Here is a 19,984-nt window from a genome sequence, read left to right as displayed (position 1 = left end):
TTTTGTTTTTGTTTTACGGACTGAAAGTGTTTTGTACCACCAGGAGGCTCTAAATATTAAGTACTGTCCCTTTAAGAATGTCAGCTTCTTTGCTACATCGCGTTTTGTAGCGCTAGCAGGCTCTGAACATGACAAACTGTCCCTTTAAAACGAGAACCATTATTCATTTTCAACAGAAACTGAGTTTTAGTATCCAAACTTGACTTTCGTAATTGGTTCCTGACATTTTAATGTTAGCTTTGTTGCTACATTGCGTTTTTATTTTGTTGTTTGACCGACTGAAAGTTTTGTTTTCACCACTAGGAGGCTCTAGACATGACACACTCTTCCTTTAAAAAGAGAATCATTATTAATTTTAATACAAACAGAATTTTAGTATCCAAACTTGACTTTCGTAATTGGTTCCTGACATTTCAACGTTAGCTTCTTCGCTACATCGCATTGTTTTGTTTTGTTTTACTGAATGAAAGTTTTTTTGTACCACTAGGAGGCTCTAAACATGACACACTGTCCCTTTAAAAAGAGAATCATTATTAATTTTTGAACACAAACGTAGTTTTAGTCTCCGAACTTGACTTTCGTAATTGGTTCCTGTCATTTCGATGTTAGCTTCTTTGCTACGTCGCGTTTTTATTTTGTTGTTTGACCGACTGAACGTTTTTTTAGTACCACCAGGAGGCCATAAACGTGACACACTGTCCCTTTAAAAGGGGAACCATTACTAATGTTGAACAACACAAACGGAGTTTTAGTATCCAAACTGGACTTTCATAATTTGTTCCTGTCATTTCAATGTTAGCTTTGTTGCTACATCGCATTGTTTTGTTTTACTAAATGAAAGTTTTGTTTCTACCACTAGGAGGCTCTAAATATGACACACTGTCCCTTTAAAAAGAGAATCATTATTCATTTTAATACAAACAGAATTTTAGTATCCAAACTTGACTTTCGTAATTGGTTCCTGACATTTCAATGTTAGCTTCTTTGCTACATCGCGTTTTGTAGCGCTAGCAGGCTCTGAACATGACAAACTGTCCCTTTAAAATGAGAACCATTATTCATTTTCAACAGAAACTGAGTTTTAGTATCCAAACTTGACTTTCGTAATTGGTTCCTGACATTTCAATGTGAGCTTCTTTGCTACATCGCGTTTTTATTTTGTTGTTTGACCGACTGAACTTTTTTTTAGTACCACCAGGAGGCCATAAACGTGACACACTGTCCCTTTAAAAGGGGAACCATTATTAATGTTGAACAACACAAACGGAGTTTTAGTATCCAAACTTGACTTTCATAATTGGTTCCTGATATTTCAACGTGAGCTTCTTTGTTACATCGCGTTTTTATTTTGTTGTTTTACTAGCAGGCTCTAAATATCACACACTGTCCCTTTAACCACCACACATCTCGGTTTCCCCTTTGACCCTATGACGTCATCACCCGGCGACGCCTCCTCCAGTCAGTTGTAATGATTGTTTAGATTTCCCAGCGTGTTGATGTTATTAACGCAGCCGATGTGGCCGGGGGACACTGTGGCGAACGGGGCCGGGGTCTGCAGGTTATGCCCGGGGTGATGATGATGATGGTGGTGGTGGTACAGGGACGGAGAACCGGCCCAGTAGGAGAACCCCGACGGTCCGACGGCGGGCGCCATATGTAAGTTGAGCTTGGAGATGCCGGAGAAGGGAATCGGTGAGAAGTTCCCTTGGAATTTATAAATGGCTTGCTCGGTGCTGGAGGGTTGACACACTTGCGCTAATCCGTGGAAATCGAATTTATACGCGTAACGTTTCCCGTGCACTTTAGTCATGATGTTTTTATCGTAATAGTAACGAAGCGCCCGGCTGAGTTTGTCGTAGTTCATGTTGGGTTTGCTCTTGCGCTCGCCCCAACGTCGGGCCACTTCGTCCGGGTCGATGAGTTTGAATTCGCCGTTGGTTCCTTCCCAGGCGATGCACGTCACGTTGCTGCTGTCCGACAGGAGCTCCAGGAGGAACTGCCATAACTGGATCTGCCCGCTGCCTGGATATGGGAGACAGGAGAGGACATGCTGCTTTGTGACTGAGAGAAGCGCAAGAGAAAAACGAGCTGCAGGTTGAAATAGGTCCACTTGATGTTCCCAAAGCCAGGTGCCTCTCACAAACGCTGTACTTGTATTTCTCTCTCTCTCTCTTCCTCCCTTTTTCTTGCACTCTCTATCTCTCTCTTTTACTCTCCCTGTCTCTCTTTTTACCTTATTTTGCTCTCTCTTTTCTCTGTCTTTCTCCCCTTCTCTCTTTCTCCCCTTCTCTCTTTCTCTCCCTTTCTTGTATCCTTCTCCTTTCCTCTTTCTTTCTCTCTTTGGATTTCTTTCTTTCTCCCGCTTTCTCCCTATCTCACTATCTCTTTTTATCTCTTTAGTTTCTAACGTTCTCTCTCTTTTCTCTCTCTCTTTCTCCCTTTCTTTTTTTTTTGACCCACCCTCTCTCTTTTTCTCGCCCTCTCTTTCTCATTTTCTTTGTCTCAAATCTACTAGTCCGGCCCCTGACAGAATGTTTGTTCTATCGTGTGGCCCCCGGGTTAAAATGAGTTTGACACTAGACTCTAGTGCCTGACAGCCAAAGGCAGTGGTGGGCAAACTATGGCCCCCGGGGGGCAACAATAGCTCAAAACTTTACCTAGTACGTAGTCATATCTGATCGCAATCTGAAAAATTAGACATTGTGGTTCACACATTTTTTATGGTAAGTCTAGGCATTTCCCAAAGTGGCCATTTGGAGACAACCAGTTCACAGCCCTGAAAACTTTTCGTTTGTGTATTCTACTTTGGCCATTTTTTAGAAATTGTGACACAGTTGTAAATGTTTGACTTTACTTTCCAGAAGTCAATCAATGATTGTACTCACTTGCGTGAAATAAAGGTGCGTAAAAATGAATCACTATTGGCTTTTGTTGGGAATTAAATATCAAAATGTACCGTTTACCAAATCGTTTGATTTAGTTATCTGACTCCGTTAAGCAAACACAACCTACATTCAACAATTTATGCGCGCTCGTTTCTTGAGGGAAAAGATGAAGAAGAAAGTCGACATTTTCACACGGGGCAGATTTTATTTCATTAACAATTTAACCGAGTGTACTCCATCGAAAACGGCCGAATTTGTGACGTTAGAGTCTCTGGGAAGCCCTCTTCTGAAGTCCTTTAGTTCTCTCCTATTCACCATCTTCTCCCCGCACAATGGCGTGCCGACTCCTCCCATGGGCGTGCCGTGGAAGCACCCTGGGCTTCACCATCTCGTAGATGTCTGGGGTACTCAAAACAAAACAACACCAAACGTTTCTACGTTGGGGCGGCAGTAGCTCAGGAGGTAGAGCGCTCGTCTTGGGATCAAAGGATCCCAGTTCGAATCCCGGCTCGTCCGTGTTACATGTTGAAGTGTCCTTGGGTAAGACACTGAACCCCTAATACCCCCAATAGGCAGGTTAGCAGCCTTATATGGCTGCAAGGCCGCTATTAGGAAATGTAGAGCACATTGTAAAGCGCTTTGGGAAGTCATTGACTTGAAAAGCGCTATATAAATGCAGATCATTTCATTTACGTCATCAGGGCCTTTCTGCGTCACCAGCGTCTGGATGTGCTGATTATCTTATCAGCCGTACGTTCCGTTCCCGCCGTTCCTGTAAACAACATTTTCCACCAGGGTGCCCTGACCTCGCACCTCAGCCCAGTCAGTGAATATCTATTGCATTAAATGTAATTTGTATTCAATCGTATAAAATCCTTTATAGTCCAATGTATAAAATCCTTCAATACGGGGGCAGCACGGCGGCGCAGTGGTTAGTGCGTGTGCGGCACAGTTCTAAGGTCTTGGGAACCTCCTGTGTGGGTTCAAATCCAGCTACCGGACTTACTGTGCGGAGTTTGTATGTTCTCCACGTGCTTGCATGGGTTTCCTCCGGGCACTCCGGTTTCCTCCCACATTCCAAAAACATGCATTTCAGGTGGATTGGACGGTCCAAATTGTCCCTGGGTGTGAATGAGCGAGCGAGTTGTCTGTCCCTGTGTGCCCTGCGATTGGCTGGCAACCGGTTCAGGGTGTCCCCTGCCCACTGCCCGATGATTGCTGGGATGGGCTCCAGAACCCCTGCAGCCCTACTGAGGATAAGCGGTGCAGGTAATGAGAAGAGGCAAGTCTTTTTCGACCCTGACTCCCACCTGTCCCGTTTTTGCTCCCGTCTGTCACCGGCTACGACCTGTTTTGATCCAGACCACGTCTACTCTCCCGTTCTGGCTTACGACTCGTTTGCGACCCTGAGCACGCCTTGCTCTCCCAGTCCCGGCTACCGACCCGCCTCGTCTGGAATGTTCAAAACAACACCGAGCGTTTCTACGTCATCGGGGCCTTGTTCTCAAAACAACGCCTGCTGTCCTCCGTCTGGATGTGCTGATTATCTTATCAGCAGTACGTCCTGTCCTGTAAACAACATCTTCCACCACTCATGCCTGCCCTGAACTTTTACTGCTCATTGAATAAAGACACAGTCAGTCAATAACTACAGCATTAAACGTGGATTCAATCATATAAAATCCTTTATAGTCCAATGTATAAAATACTTCCGGGGAAACACACGATTCATGTTAATTTGTGATTCCCTTTGCATAAGGAGACTCAAAGAGCTGTACAGACTGCTATGACACCGTCCCCTGATCTAAAACCTACACAAGGAAAAACTCAAAAACCTGAGCATGAAGGGACTGCACATGAGGTCTTCCCCCTTCCAACAGGCTAAAGTAGATGTTGCGATAACAAATAATGAAACAAACTATTTCAAACTATTTAATTGTTATGTGACGCCTAAAATATTACTATTTATGGTCACAAGTGAAGGATTTTATACATTAGACTATAAAGGATTTTATACGATTGAATACAAATTGCATTTAATGCAAAAGATTTTCATTTAGTATGCTCACACGCCATCTCGCGACCAGCATTATTTACTTCATTTAAACATGTGATTTATGTCTAAACCAATCAGATTATTTTCTTGTATTCATAAGACCTCGCTTAAACCAATCAGATGTGATGTTTCATTCTTGTGTTTTCCAATAAATGCGTCTCTAGCCATCGGCAGAGCGTGTTTTTCCTTCCTGAGCCGATTCTGGAAGCACGCACCTCCGATGTAAGGGCTGTGAAAAACCTAAATCTCAACTCGGTGTTCTTTTCTTCATCCTAATACAATCTCAAGTTTTAACCTTGATAGGACTCTCAACTCTGGGGCGCGTTTCTCTGCCGTTTTTTATTTCGAACCACATTCAAAGCTAGGGAATTATTTCCTGAATCAGTCCCACGGTACACCCGTTATGCGGGAGTCTAAATACGGCTAACATCAACACAGACTTTGACTCTCGGTTCATGAACCACTCGTTTAAAATACTCGGCACACACTTCGGGATTCAAGCTTAGGAGCACGTCACCTCTCCTGCTCTCTATGAAGCACTCTTGTTTTGGGGCTTGGTGCTAGCCATTTTGTCACAGTCTTGTTTGATTCCACTAGTGTGCCGAATCCTTGTATCTTTTCCTGACCACGAGTACCGCATGCCGAACATTTGGACTGCCGCCTTTGTTTAGGTTTTGTTTTGTTACCGGATCACTGACCCTTTGCCCGCCTCTGGTATTTTGATACCCCGATTTTCGACTCCCAGTGTACCGAACCCTGACCGAATTAAAAATCCATTACTGCACTAATCTGTGCGTCTGCATTGTGCTTCCACTCCATTCCTGACCACATTCCAATAAATACCCACGATAACAACGTCTTATTGATTGTAAAAACACATTGTAAATGAATATTCAGATTCAGATTTACGAAATGTCGATACATCTGACCCGCACAGTTTCTTTGAACGTCAGCCGGGATAGATAAGATTAACCATGTCTTCGTCAGAATTTTAGCGCAGCAGTTCGTCATCTCGCGGTTCGATGCCACTTCCAGTTGTTAAATGGTCCAGTTTTTATTGTCCAGAGAGTGAACGTTGGAGAATGGATGGGAGAGGCGTTTTGCAGGGTTTAGCCTTCAGCCTAGCTGTTAGCCCGGCCCGACAACCTCGCTTCCTTGTCCGGTGGTCACGCCGCTGTCTTGCCACTCTGCTTCGCTGCTTTGTAGGCCGCTGGGTCTTGTTGACGTAGCAGTCCGTGGCTAATAAACACTCCCGAGTAGTCGTAGCACCGAGCGCTTGATGTCTGGATGATCGCATATCCAGCAAAAAAAAAAACTGCGATCGTATCTTAATCTGCAGTTCGAGCCGCCTTTGTGCGCCGTCAAAACTGAGTCGAAGACTGGGTCTTATGGCCGACGTGTAAAAAACTGTTGCGAGCCGATGCAGGGGCGCCGCCATGATGTAATGAATATAAATAATTTGTAATGATTATAAAGTAATATGTCGCTGAATAACCCTACTGATGATAAGCATTGCAGATAATGGATGGATATAGCTGAAGATCTTTCAAAAATGACAGATAATAGTCGTCAGTTTCTACGGATTACAATACTGTATATCAATTTGTTGCAAATTGTTAGAGAAAGTTTCTGCTTGAAATAAATGACGAGAAAAACAAAACTATGTATTATTAGAACAGATATAACGCTAAAACTGATGAAGGATGAAGATTCTGTATTGTTGTCAATATGAATGACTAATACCTTTCTGATTTTTCATAATTGTGGTAAATGTTAATTTTACAACAATGCCGATTTGGATCATTTTCGAAACATTTTTCTTTCATTTTGTACGTTTTGTCAAATTAATACTTTATTAGTTCCCTAGTTGTATATCAGGTGATTTCAAAGTTTGTTTTATTTATTTACACAAATTTATATACGTTAAATCAGTTCATGGCTCCAACACGCCCATAACCACCTAATCTTTTTTATAAAATTGTATGAGAAGTGGATGTTGATGATCTTAATTATAATAGTTCGGTTTTGATTCAGTTTTGTTAGGCCGATTAGATGATATATTAAAACTTGACTGTCAGAATTGAAATAAAACATGATTTGTATACTGTAGAACAGGGGTCGGGAACCTATGGCTCGCGAGCCATATATGGCTCTTTCTATGAATATCTATGGCTCAGAGACAAATTTGATTGCATGCAAAATATCTCTATCTTGTTCGAAACTTGAGTTATTCATCCTATTCAGGTACACGCAAATCCAATCCAAAGCTAAGTAGCCGATGTTACTTCGCAGTATATATAGGGCACGTTTTTCACTACAATTTACAGTCAAGGTGTCACACGAAAAAGAGGGGAAAAAACTCGTTTTGGCTGTACAACGCTAAAGAATCCTTTATATAAAAGTTCACTATATAATCTGTGTTCAGTGTTCAGATACCTTATGATGAATCCACAGAACACACTGTAAATACGCCAAAACACCGGAAGAGAACTTAGTCTTTTGATTGGGTGAGTGGGAGGGATGGGTGGAGCCATGCAAAAAGCGCAAGCACTCCCTCCCATCTCTCGCCCTACTCCGTCTGCGCCAAAGGTAAGCACATCAGGCTCCCTGTTCTCAGAATGTTGGGACGTTTTTACAAAATAACTGCTTGCATCTGGTTTTGAAACCAATATGTCTGAAAAAAAGGGTCAAAAGGAGTTTAACCGATCTTGAGTCATTGCAAGAAAGAGACAAGTTTAAAGTGGTATGTTTGTTGATTTTGGGACAGGGGCTCTGGCATTATTCTCTTTTCATAATCTTTATCAAATCATCAAAAATAAATGTGCTAAAGACTGAGCTTTTGTCTGGGGTGCGGGTTTAGCAATTTTGTAAATTTGTCTCATAATATATGGTGTGTCTCTTTCCCAAAATAAAATTAATATTTTTTGCTTTTATGGCTCTTTGAGTCAAAAAGGTTCCCGACCCCTGCTGTAGAAAAACGATTTTTTTCCTTAATTTGTAGATGTTCAATCTTGCATAATATCTAAAACGTTCGAAGAAATATTTTTCTTTAATAATGTTTGTTTAAATTGTGGAAAATCGTCTCGATTTCTATCGAATTTAATATATTTTCTGACGCATTATAAAGGAAAATATGAAAAGCAGATCCGCCTATCGTGTAAAGGCCCCTGGGTGGAAACATAAACTGGCCTGCAGAGGGATTGGGTGCTACCAGCCTGTACTTGGGCAAGTATCACCACAGGAAATTGTCCCCCTACGCCTCAGTGCATGGTTAAGGGATCCAACCACGTGTTTGATTTTATTTCTATTATTTTTTGCCTGCAATTATTCTAGAAACCAGAAAGCTTGACATATATTATAAAGGTATTTGGGGGGGCGGCGGCCAATGTAATATGAAACAAATGATAATAATAAAATACAATTTGAAAAACATACATTTATACGTATATACATACATATATCAGGGTACTTGCGTTTTTATTGTATATAAATAATGAAAAAGTATTATACAAATACATTTGATTCAAAACTGGGAGCATATTTTCTTATTATTAATATCATTATTTTGCATATCGATTCATTTTAAAGCCTTACCTTTTTGTGCTCCGGTATTAATCGGACCCCAGGACGCCGCTTTATTGTCTTTCAACAAACTTTCCGTCGGATCTGAAATCAAAAAAAGGGAAATAAAACTGTTTTTTTCATTGCACTGTATTACAGATGCATTTACACGCTAGACTGGTCTTCTAAATATTTACCTATTTCTCCCAACGTTCTTTTTTCTTTTAACTCTTAATATGACTCGTATGTCCTGGAGTTTCACGTCTATCCTCGTTGTAATCAATTCTAATATTCTTTTGAAAATCTTTTTTATTTTAGATATTTTGTGTCGTGTCCAATCTCGTCGTAATCCGTGACAATTCTAATCCTAATTTGAATCCATCAAAATTCGTTTCAACGAATTTGACGCCTAGACAATTTTATTCTAAAATATGACTTATCCATCCTAATATGATATTTATCTTATTTTATGACATGTTTATTCTGAAGTACAACGTCCAATCTCGTTTTAATCAATGAAACTAACAACAATTCTATTTTAAATATTATTTATGTATCCAAATTACTTGTTTTTCCTACCTTTTTTTCTTTTAGGTACTTTATTTCATGTTTATTCTGGAGTGCCACGACTCATTTAGTTGTTATCAATAACGATGAACGAATTTGTATTTCTAATTGAAATCCATTAAAACACCTTCAACGAATTTGACGCGTTGATATAAAATATTAATAATGACAATCCTGTTTAATTCTAGTTTATTACAACACATAAAAACACGAAAGATAATAAAGGTAATTCTAATCCATCCCAAAAAAAAATTTTGACGCGTCGACAGAACAACAAAATAACGACAATAAAGGAAATTCTAATTCGAATAGCAAATTTGATCCATGAACAAATGTTTGGCCCTTTAACGAATTTGACTCCTTAATATAAAGATATTATTCAATTCAACAAAAGCATGTCTTATTTCAAATCGAATCCTTATCCAATAATACAAGTTTGATCTATTTACGATATGAGTGTTGATATAAAGATAATAATGATAAAAACAAAGACAATTTTATGTATAATTCGAAATCGAATGCATGAAATCACATTTGATCACTCTACGATTTGAGCGTTTGTAGAGAAATAATAATAATGAAAACAAAGACAATCGGATTTATATTTTGAATTCTATTCCTTCAAAACACGTTTCACCGTTCAACGGATTTAACACTTCACGCAAAAATGACAACCATTGCAAAAATAGACGATTCTAATCTAATTCTAATCCGTCAAAAGCTGTTTTACCGTTCGACGGATTCGACGCGTTGATAAAAAATAGAAATTTTAATAATGACGATTCGATTACTAATCCATCGAAACATTTTTAACGAATTTGATGCGTTAAAATAAAAATAATGACGATAAAGACAATTCTAATGCAAATAATAATCCATTAAAACCCGTTCAAATATTTTAATGTGTTTATACACGAATAATAACAATTTTAATCACAGATAGTTCTAATTCCAGTTCTAATCCGTTAAAACCCGTTTCACCGTTCACAGATTTTGATATACTAATAATTCCAACAGCAATAAAGACCATTTTAACTCCAACGAATCCAAACAGGTTTTCCCTATAAACGAATTTGACGCTTGAACCTAAAAATATAAAAAAATAATAAAGATAAAAACAATTCAAATTCAAATTATAATCTGTTAAAACCCCGTTCACAGATTTCGATGCGTTGATACAGAAATAACAAGAACAGTAATAAAAACAATTCTAATTCCAACGAATCTAAACACGTTTTACCTTCAAACGAATTGGACGCCTGAACCCCAAAATATAAGAATAATAAAGACAATTCTAATTCCAATTCTAATCCGTTGAAACCCGTTTCAGAGTTCAAAGATTTTGATGCGTTGATACAGAAATAATAACAGTAATAGAGACAATTCTAATTCCAAATCCAAACAGGTTTTACCTTCAGACGAATTGGACTCCTGAACCCCAAAATATAAAAATAATAAAGACAATTCTAATTCCAATTCTAATCCGTTGAAACCCGTTTCAGAGTTCAAAGATTTTGATGCGTTGATACAGAAATAATAACAGTAATAGAGACAATTCTAATTCCAAATCCAAACAGGTTTTACCTTCAGACGAATTGGACTCCTGAACCCCAAAATATAAAAATAATAAAGACAATTCTAATTCCAATTCTAATCCGTTGAAACCCGTTTCAGAGTTCAAAGATTTCGATGCGTTGATACAGAAATAATAACAATAGTAATCAAGACAATTCTAATCCCAAATCCAAACAGGTTTTACCTTCAGACGAATTGGACTCCTGAACCCCAAAATATAAAAATAATAAAGACAATTCTAATTCCAATTCTAATCCGTTGAAACCCGTTTCAGAGTTCAAAGATTTTGATGCGTTGATACAGAAATAATAACAACAGTAATAAAGACAATTCTAATTCCAAATCCAAACAGGTTTTCCCTATAAACGAATTTGACGCTTAAACCTAAAAATATAAAAATAATGACGATAAAGACAATTCTAATTCAAATTCTAATCCGTTAAAACCCGTTTCAGCGTATTAAGATTTTGATGCGTTGATACAGAAATAATAACAGTAATAAAGACAATTCTAATTCCAACAAATCCAAACAGGTTTTACCTTCAAACGAATTTGACGCCTGAACCCCAAATTCTAAATAAATGACGATAAAGACATTTCTAATTCCAATTCTAATTCGTTAAAACCCGTTTCAGAGTTCAAAGATTTCGATGCGCTGATACAGAAATAATAACAACAGCAATAAAGACAATTTTAGTTCCAAATCCAAACAGGTTTTACCTTCAAACGAATTTGACGCCTGAACCCCAAATTATAAATAAATGACGATAAAGACATTTCTAATTCCAATTCTAATTCGTTTAAAACCCGTTTCAGAGTTCAAAGATTTCGATGCGCTGATACAGAAATAATAACAACACTAATAAAGACAATTCTAATCCAGGTTTTACCTTCAAACGAATTTAACGCCTGAACCTAAAAAATAAAAAGACAATTCTAATTCCAATTCTAATCCCGTTAAAACCCGTTCCAGAGTTTAAACATTTCGATGCGTTGATAATAACAAATAATAACAACAGTAATGAATTCTAATTCCAACAATTCCAAACTGGTTTTACCTTTAAACGAATTTAACGCCTTAAACAAAAGAAAAAGACAACTCTGATCCGAAAAAAGAACCCCGAAAGAGATCTATATATAATACGTCAAATAAGCCTCGGCCTTCCCAAGTGGTCCTCCCGGTGCCGACTGAGTTCTGGCTTTTGGTTCCGGGCGGGTTCGGCTGCCCGAGAGCAGCCAGGAAACGCGTCCAGGAAGGAAGACGGATTTCCGATTTCCGACAAAAGAGCGGACATAAGCCCCCCCAACTCCAAAGAAAAGACGCGCGAGCTGCGCGCAACGGACGCAGGACGTCACCCAAAACGCCTTATAGAAAAAAAAACCTCTTTTCGGTCTGTTTATAAAGCGCACCTGAGAGGAACATGTTGAAGACGAGCTTTCCTCCGCACTCTTTTCTCATTGTGCGCACACAAAAAGCCAGCTTGGATTTCATTTGCTTGCTGCGTGCGCGCAGGGGGGAGAAAAAAAGGCGCATTTTCATTAAATTTTATCTTTGGACTCTGATCTGGAAATCAACGCCTTCAAGTTTCCAGGCAACTGTCACCCCCCCTCCTCCCCGTAGACCCCCCCTCTCCATCTCGGATACAATATTCAGACAGCAATTTCCTTTGCTGCATTGCTTTAATTAAAAGAGCAATTTACCTCTGTCAGCTTCGCCCGGGCGCACGCCGTAAAAGAGAAATAAGAGGAGGGGGCACCTCGAAATTGGGGGCCCTTATCAATCCGCCATCGCAGTTTAATAAACGCCGCGTTCGGAGGCGAGTTTCTATGGAGGATTGAAGTGTTTGACATGGAAACCGGTTCACGTCTCGTTAGATTTGGCGCCTTATGTCGCGCTCGGCAAACAGGGCGGGGTGGGCGGAGCGTTTGTTTACCTGCCGCCATCCCCCCCCCCCCCCCTCGGGAGGGGCGAGGTCAAAACGTGCGAGTGATACCTGCGAGAGGATTTTGAAATAAAAGAGAAGGAGAGAGGGAAAGAAAGATAGAGTGAAATTAAGAAAAGGAGCGAGAGAAGATAGAAAAGGGGAAAATAATTAAAAGAAAAATAGAGGGAAAGAGAGTGAATCAGGAGAAAGGGAACAAAAAGAAAAATGCAGGAAAAAGAAAAAAAAGTCTAAGTGTGAAACTAAGAAAAATAAAGAGAAAATGAGCGAAAGAAGATAAAGAGGGGAAAGGAAAAAAAGAAAGAAAAATAGAGGGAAAGAGGGTGCATAAGGAAATAAGGAAAGAGAGAAAAAAAGAAAGATGCAGGAAAAAGAAAAAAAGTCTGTAAGTGTGAAATTAAGAAAAATAAAGAGAAAATGAGCGAAAGAAGATAAAGAGGGGGAAAATAATTAAAGAAAAATAGAGGGAAAGAGAGTGAATCAGCAGAAAGAGAACAAAAAGAAAGATGCAGGAAAAAGAAAAAAAGTCTAAGTGTGAAACTAAGAAAAATAAAGAGAAAATGAGCGAAAGAAGATAAAGAGGGGAAAGGAAAAAAAGAAAGAAAAATAGAGGGAAAGAGGGTGCATAAGGAAATAAGGAAAGAGAGAAAAAAAGAAAGATGCAGGAAAAAGAAAAAAAGTCTAAGTGTGAAATTAAGAAAAATAAAGAGAAAATGAGCGAAAGAAGATAAAGAGGGGGAAAATAATTAAAGAAAAATAGAGGGAAAGAGAGTGAATCAGCAGAAAGAGAACAAAAAGAAAGATGCAGGAAAAAGAAAAAAAGTCTGTAAGTGTGAAATTAAGAAAAATAAAGAGAAAACGAGCGAGAGAAGATAAAGAGGGAAAAGAGAAAAAAAGAAAGAAAAATAGAGGGAAAGAGAGTGAATAAGGAAATAAGGAAAGAGAGAACAAAAAGAAAGCTGCAGGAAAAAATGAAAAAAAGTAGGTTTGTAAGTGTGAAATTAAGAAAAATAAAGAGAAAAGGAGTGATAGAAGATAAAGAGGGGGAAAAGAGAAAAAAGAAGGAAACAGAGGGAAAGAGAGTGAATAAGGAAATAAGGAAAGAGAGAACAAAAAGAAAGATGCAGGAAAAAATAAAAAAAAGAAAGTTTGTAAGTGTGAAATTAAGAAAAATAAAGAGAAAAGGAGTGATAGAAGATAAAGAGGGGGAAAAGAAAAAAAAGAAGGAAACATAGAGGGAAAGAGGGTGCATAAGGAAATGAGGAAAGAGAGAACAAAAAGAAAGATGCAGGAAAAAATAAAAAAAATAAAGTTTGTAAGTGTGAAATTAAGAAAAATAAAGAGAAAACGAGCGAGAGAAGATTAAGAGGGGGAAAAGAAAAAAAAGAAAGAAAAATAGAGGGAAAGAAAGTGAATAAGGAAATAAGGAAAGAGAGGACAAAAAGAAAGATGCAAGAAAAAGAAAAAAAAGTAAGTGTGAAATTAAGAAAAATAAAGAGAAAATGAGCGAGAGAAGATAAAGAGGGGAAAGGAAAAAAAAGAAAGAAAAATAGAGGGAAAGAGGGTGCATAAGGAAATGAGGGAAGAGAGAACTAAAAGAAAGATGCATGAAAAAGAAAAAAAATACTGTAAGTGTGAAATTAAGAAAAATAAAGAGAAAACGAGCGAGAGAAGATTAAGAGGGGGAAAGGGAAAAAAGAAAGAAAAATAGAGGGGAAGAGGGTGCATAAGGAAATGAGGAAAGAGAGAACAAAAAGAAAGATGCAGGAAAATGAAAAAAAGAGTGTGAGGAAGGAAGAAAATGCAAAGGGAAGTGGGAGATATAAAGAAAGAAGGAAAGGGAGAAAGATTGAAGAAACAGGAACAAAGGGAGTGTGAATGAAGGAGGAAAAGAAAGGAAGTATGAAAAAGATAAATGAAGAAAGAAAAAGGATAAGGATTTCCAAATGAAATAAAAGGAAAGTGAGAAAGAATGAAAGTTAGTGTGAAATTAAGAAAAATAAAGAGAAAATGGGGTGAAAGAGAAAAAATAATTAAAGAACAATAGAAGAAAAGAGGGTGAATAAGGAAATGAGGAAAGAGAGAAGAACAAAAAGAAAGATCCAGGAAAAATAAAAAAAGCGCGAGGAAGAAAGAAAAGGCAAAGGGAAGGGGATATAAAGAAAGAAGGAAAGAGAGAAAGATTAAATAAACAGGGACAAAGGGAGTGTGAATGAAGGGAGGAAAAGAAAGTATGAAAAAGATAAAGGAAGAAAGAAAAAGGATAAGGATTTCCAAATGAAAGAAGAGGAAGGAGAGAAAGAATGAAAGTTAGTGTGAAATCAAGAAACAAAGAGAGAAAAGGAGCGAGAGAAGATAGAGAGGGGGAAAAGAGAAAAAAGAAAAATAGAGGGAAAGGGAGAACAAAGATGCAGGAAAAAAAAGGTGTGAGGAAGAAAGAAAAGGCAAAGGAAAGGGGGGATATAAATAAAGGAGCAAAGAGAGAAAGATTAAAGAAACAGGAACAAAGGGAGTGTGAATAAAGGGAGGAAAAGAAAGGAAGTATGAAAAAGATTAATGAAGAAATAAGATAAGGATAAGGATTTCAATATAGAAGAGAAGGAAAGAGAGAAAGAATGAAAGTTAATTAGTTTGAAATTAAGAAAAAATGTAGAGAGAGAGAAAAGGAGCAAGAGAAGATAGAGAGGGGGAAAAGAGAAAAAAGAAAGGAAAATAGAGGGAAAGATAGTGAATAAGAAAATGAGGAAAGAGAGAACAAAAAGAAAGAAATGGGAAAGAGAAACAAGATGCAGAAAAAAAGTGGGAGGGAGAAAGAAGAAGAGAAGGAAGGAGAAAGAAAGAGGGAGAAAGAAAATGCAAAGGAAAGGGGGGATATAAAGAAAGGAGGAAAGGGAGAAAAATAGATTAAAAGAAAAATAAACGGAGGGGAAACGGGAGTGGGAATGAAGGGAGGAAAAGAAACAGTATGAAAAAGAGAAAGAAATGAAATAAAAGAAAAACAAAAAACACTTTTCAGGATTTTCTTGATTAATTTTAGCCTGAAATTTCACCCAGAAGACATTTTACCATAATAGGAAAACCATTGCTATTTTATAGGATTAAATAAATTCTTTTATTTTTTTCTTAAATAAATATATACATTTTTTTTACATTTCCAGCAACCAGTTTCCCCATTACAATCAAAATTCAAACTAATCACCTACAAATGGTCTTATTAGTGTTAAGTTTTCAAAATAAAATCCTCTTTTTTTTTCCATAAAACCAACTTTTTATATTTGACTTTCTCCATTTTTCTTTTTAATCCGGCAAAAATATTTCAAAAAGATTTGTTTTCCCTAATCCACACAAAAAAAACGTAGAACCTTGGGGGCCCTTAACAATCCACCCGCCTCCAAGCATCGAAAAATGTCTCACCACTGTCTTATAGGAAAGGGGCGTGGCTGACTAAAATGAAAATGAACTGGGATGGGATTTTCCGGCAAAGGGACAGTCTGTAATATTGAGTGCCACCTAGTGGTAGAAAAAAATTAATTGAGTAAAAAAAACATAAACTTTAATATCAATCTTCATGTTTTTTTTTTAATCTTAGGTCAAGAAATGTGTTTTTATTTTACATAGTGGAATCCATTCCTAGTAGTCACTGCCATGTTTGTCTACCATCTTGTTGCTACACTGTGCTCATTTGGTTTCCGTTCGCATTAGACACTACAGTGCCATCTAGTGGTCGAATATTAAACACTGGGGCTTGAAGGTATAGATGTCCAACTCAGTTTGGCTCAAAATGGTAGTGGTCTGCATTTATATAGCGCTTGCAAGTCACTGAAGACCTCCCGAAGGGCTTTACAATGTGCTTCACACTTACAACAGGTTGCCCCGATCATCAAAATATTTGTCACTGTTGCCATGGCGCCCAATTGGCCCCGCCCGTGTGGCGCCAGCTGAAGCTTGTTGACGGATTGGCTCCCTGTCAGTATTTAAACTCGGTCCTGTCAGTCCTCTTTTGTCAGTCCGTCTGTGAATCTCGTTTTTACACGGCAAGCCCTTTTTTCGCCTGTCCTGTTTTTTGTTCCGGTTAGTCTCCCGTTACGATCTGTTTTGAGCTAGACCACGTCTGCTCTCCCGTCCTGAATTACGACCTGTTTTGATCTCAAACACGTCTACTCTCGTCTCCTGGCTTTCGACTTGTTTCCGATGCCGACCACGTTTTTACTCTTCTATCCCGGCTACTGACCTTTTTTTTTCCGTTCCCGACACTGCCATCGCTCGCCACAGAAATTCCACTTCAGCGTCTGAGCACCCTGCTCTCTGCGACCAGCGATCACCGGATCGTGTGTGCTATCCTTTCCCTTCTTCCCAATAAAACTGTGAGAAACGTTACGCGAGTGGGTCCTGTTTCCGTTCTGGTCACGACAATATTGTCAAATCCAAATTTTTAGCTTTGCTTCATCATTCAGCGTGCATAAGTAAACCACCTTATATACCAGGGGCCGGGAACCTTTTTGACCCATTTTCTTTTGCTAAAATAAGATAAACTACTTTTGGGGAAGTTAGTTTTATATAAGATAACCCAACTTTCAGTTTTATTTAATGACAACATTTTTTTAGAATATATGGGTTATCATCTAATTTTGGCAGGGTTAAAGCAAAAATTTTTTGGGGTAATACAACAAAGAAAATGAACAATTTTGGGATAGTTAGTTTTTTGTAAAGTAGGCTTAAACATATTTGCTCAAGGTGTGTATTTTTTAATCAGTCGATGTTCCTTTTGGCCGTCTTTAAGTCTTCCTGTCTTTGTTTATTTTATTTTATTTTTTTAAGGTGTTGGTACTGTTCCTTGGGGGTGGTCTTTTGTTTCAACATACCAGTACTTTTCCTATGTCTTGTGGTTTCAATTGCTCTGGGTGCTTTGCTAGAGCTTTTGGGTAAAAAGTTTGTTTTACGGTTTTTCATCATCAAGTGTCCAAACAATGAACCAAATTTGTTTAATGAGCTTAAATATAAAGGATTATTTAGTGTGACACCCTTTAAACTGTAGTCAGAATTATGTCCTACTGGACAGAACCTGTTAGCTTTGCATGTATGTCAATTTAATACACTGAAAATTACTATTTAGTTACAAAATACCGTCTCTCATTGAAGCCGGTCACCTAAAACTACATTAGAATAGTCACATAATAATAGAAATCGAAGAATATGTGTTCACCAACTCCTGGAAGCGGTAAAACCTTCATATTTTTGGGCTTGTGTAATTCTGAGAGCTTACAAACTCACTGTTGAGACACTCCATATCCATTTTGTCTTTTGAAGGGTTCCTTCTCGATTTCTGGGTGGTGTCCAAGATGTTATCATTTTTATCTCCAGGCATGGTGTATTTGGACTTTATTGAACTACTGGACTTTATTGAAACCACAAAATAACAAAGTCATTTTTAAAGTGATCAAAAACTGTTTTACTAGTAGAAATCTTGTCTGTAAAATAAGAAAATAATTATTGAAATCAGCGAGATTATGTGCAAGACTTTGACCTTATTATTTTAATTTTATCATTTATCTTTAAAAGCTTCTTTTAACAAAATGAGTTATTAAATATACCATACTACCTAATGAATTATAAGTATATGAAAAACTTAATTTCTATCTTGTTTCTCCATTTTCCTCATGTTGAGCTTTTTGAGTTTTTCCTTGCCCTCATGTAGGTTTTAGATCAGGGGATGGTGTCATAATAGTCTGTAGTTTACAATAGTCTTTGATCTGTGCAGCCCTTTGAGACTCTTTGTCATTAAGGGTGTCACAAATAAACATGACTCGACTTCATTTTCCTCATGTTGGGGTTTTTGAGTTTTTCCTTGCCCTCATGTAGTTTCAGATCAGGGGATGGTGTCATGATAGCCTGTGGTTTGCAATAATCTGTGGTCTGTGCAGCCCTTTGAGACTCTTTGTGATTAAGGGCCAAACAAATAAACATGACTTGACTTCATTTTCCTCATGTTGGGGTTTTAAAGTTTTTCCTTGCTCTCATGTAGGTTTTAGATCAGGGGATGTTGTCATAATAGCCTGTGGTTTGCAATAGTCTGTAGTCTGTGCAGCCTTTTGAGACTCTTTGTGATTAAGGGCCAAACAAATAAACATGACTCGACTTGATATAATTAATTACACAAGGTCTATTTTTTCCGAGCCCAACGTACACATGAAAAGAGCCATAAATGGGTTCCCAACTCCTGCTATATACTATAACCATGGCTCACAAAGGATCTTTTCTAAACACAACATATTTATTCACAATGGGAATTTTTTTTTCATATTTCGCACTGAATGTGCGTTAACTTGTTTATTATAACAGTTATGTAAACTCAACACTGCCCTCAAGTGACGAGAGAGTGCATTCGGTTTTTATTGACGAAAAAAAACAAAAATCATCATTTTGGATAGAAATTACCCAGAGAGCAGCACGGCGGCGCAGTGGTTAGCGCATGTGCGGCACAGTCCATGTCTTGGGAACCTCCTGCGTGGGTTCAAATCCAGCTCCAGACTTCCTGTGCGGAGTTTGTATGTTCTCTCCGTGCTTGCGTGCGTTCCTCCGGGCACTCCGGTTTCCTCCCACATTCCAAAAACTTGCATTCCAGGTGAATCGGCCGGTCCAAATTGTCCCTAGGTGTGAATGAGCGAGTCCCTGTGTGCCCTGTGATTGGCTGGCAACCAGTTCAGGGTGTCCCCTGCCCACTGCTCGATGATTGCTGGGATGGGCTCCAGCACCCCCGCGACCCTAATGAGGATAAGCGGTGTAGCTAATGAGATTGAGATTACCCAGAGACTGGCTTGTTTTTTTTGTTTACCTACTCGGAAATAATTGGTAGGCCGGGTAAAATCATCCAGATGCAGCCCGATCTTTAAAGCCACTGTTTGTAATATTTGACCACTAGATGGCACTGTGTTGTCAGGTGTGAGCAAGGACCAAGGCCACAGCCCACTGTTTGGATGCCGGACAAACATGGCTATGATAGTACAGGCATTTTTTCCTAGTATTGAAATCACTGTTGATTTCTTTACCGGTCCTTTGACAAAAGGTCTTTTGTGAAGATGTGACTTCCTTAATTTGCCTTTGCCTGGAAAATCCCATTCAGTTAAGTTCATTTTTAGTCATCTTCGCCCCTTTCCTATAAGACAGTGGCGAGCATTTTTCGATGCACGTTCAAGGGAGGATGAACCGATGTCTTCATCTTTTTATTTTTCTTCATCCAATTTGACTCCGTCCGAATCCCAGGACTCGAACGAGGCCCCTTAGACCTCGATCCCGCCGATGCTGCCGCTTGTCTCCGACATCCCAGACTTGCTTTAGCTGCCTGAGTACAAATACCCGTCGCAGGCAACTTAAAACAAGCCTCGGAGGACGGACCGCAA

General features: G+C 38.5%; 1 protein-coding gene and 1 long non-coding RNA gene across 4 annotated transcripts in view; one reads left to right on the top strand and one right to left on the bottom strand.

Moving 5' to 3' along the window:
* Positions 1–622: 622 nt before the first annotated feature.
* Positions 623–12,165, bottom strand: fev (FEV transcription factor, ETS family member). Its single transcript, XM_088352284.1, has 3 exons — positions 12,055–12,165; positions 8,536–8,607; positions 623–2,022 (listed from the first exon to the last, which is right to left on the bottom strand). The coding sequence occupies exons 1-3, from the start codon at positions 12,134–12,136 to the stop codon at positions 1,460–1,462; spliced, it is 717 nt and encodes a 238-aa protein (XP_088208410.1). The 5' UTR covers positions 12,137–12,165; the 3' UTR covers positions 623–1,459.
* LOC148352550 (uncharacterized) overlaps positions 1,441–19,984 on the top strand; it is a 41,208-nt gene continuing 22,664 nt past the window's right edge. For 2 of the 3 annotated variants that reach the window (XR_015852644.1, XR_015852645.1), the window contains exons 1-2: positions 1,441–1,656; positions 1,950–2,129. This is a non-coding gene — a long non-coding RNA (uncharacterized LOC148352550). Of the gene's footprint in view, positions 1,657–1,949; positions 2,916–19,984 lie in introns of those variants that run through there. The other variant, XR_015852643.1, reaches the window with a different exon arrangement.

Source organism: Urocampus carinirostris, chromosome 14, assembly GCF_059441175.1.
Source record: "Urocampus carinirostris isolate Australia breed hairy pipefish chromosome 14, RoL_Ucar_1.0, whole genome shotgun sequence".
Classification (NCBI taxonomy): domain Eukaryota; kingdom Metazoa; phylum Chordata; class Actinopteri; order Syngnathiformes; family Syngnathidae; genus Urocampus; species Urocampus carinirostris.
Note: the sequence above shows the minus strand (reverse complement) of the source record. Positions and strands in the feature narration are given on the sequence as shown.

Coding starts and splice junctions, on each gene's coding strand:
- fev (XM_088352284.1), bottom strand. CDS start 12,136: ATGAAATCCAAGCTGGCTTTTTGTGTGCGCACAATGAGAAAAGAGTGC. Junction 8,608..12,054: donor CTTCAACATGTTCCTCTCAG/GTGCGCTTTATA, acceptor TTTTGATTTCAG/ATCCGACGGAAAGTTTGTTG. Junction 2,023..8,535: donor TAATACCGGAGCACAAAAAG/GTAAGGCTTTAA, acceptor TCCCATATCCAG/GCAGCGGGCAGATCCAGTTA.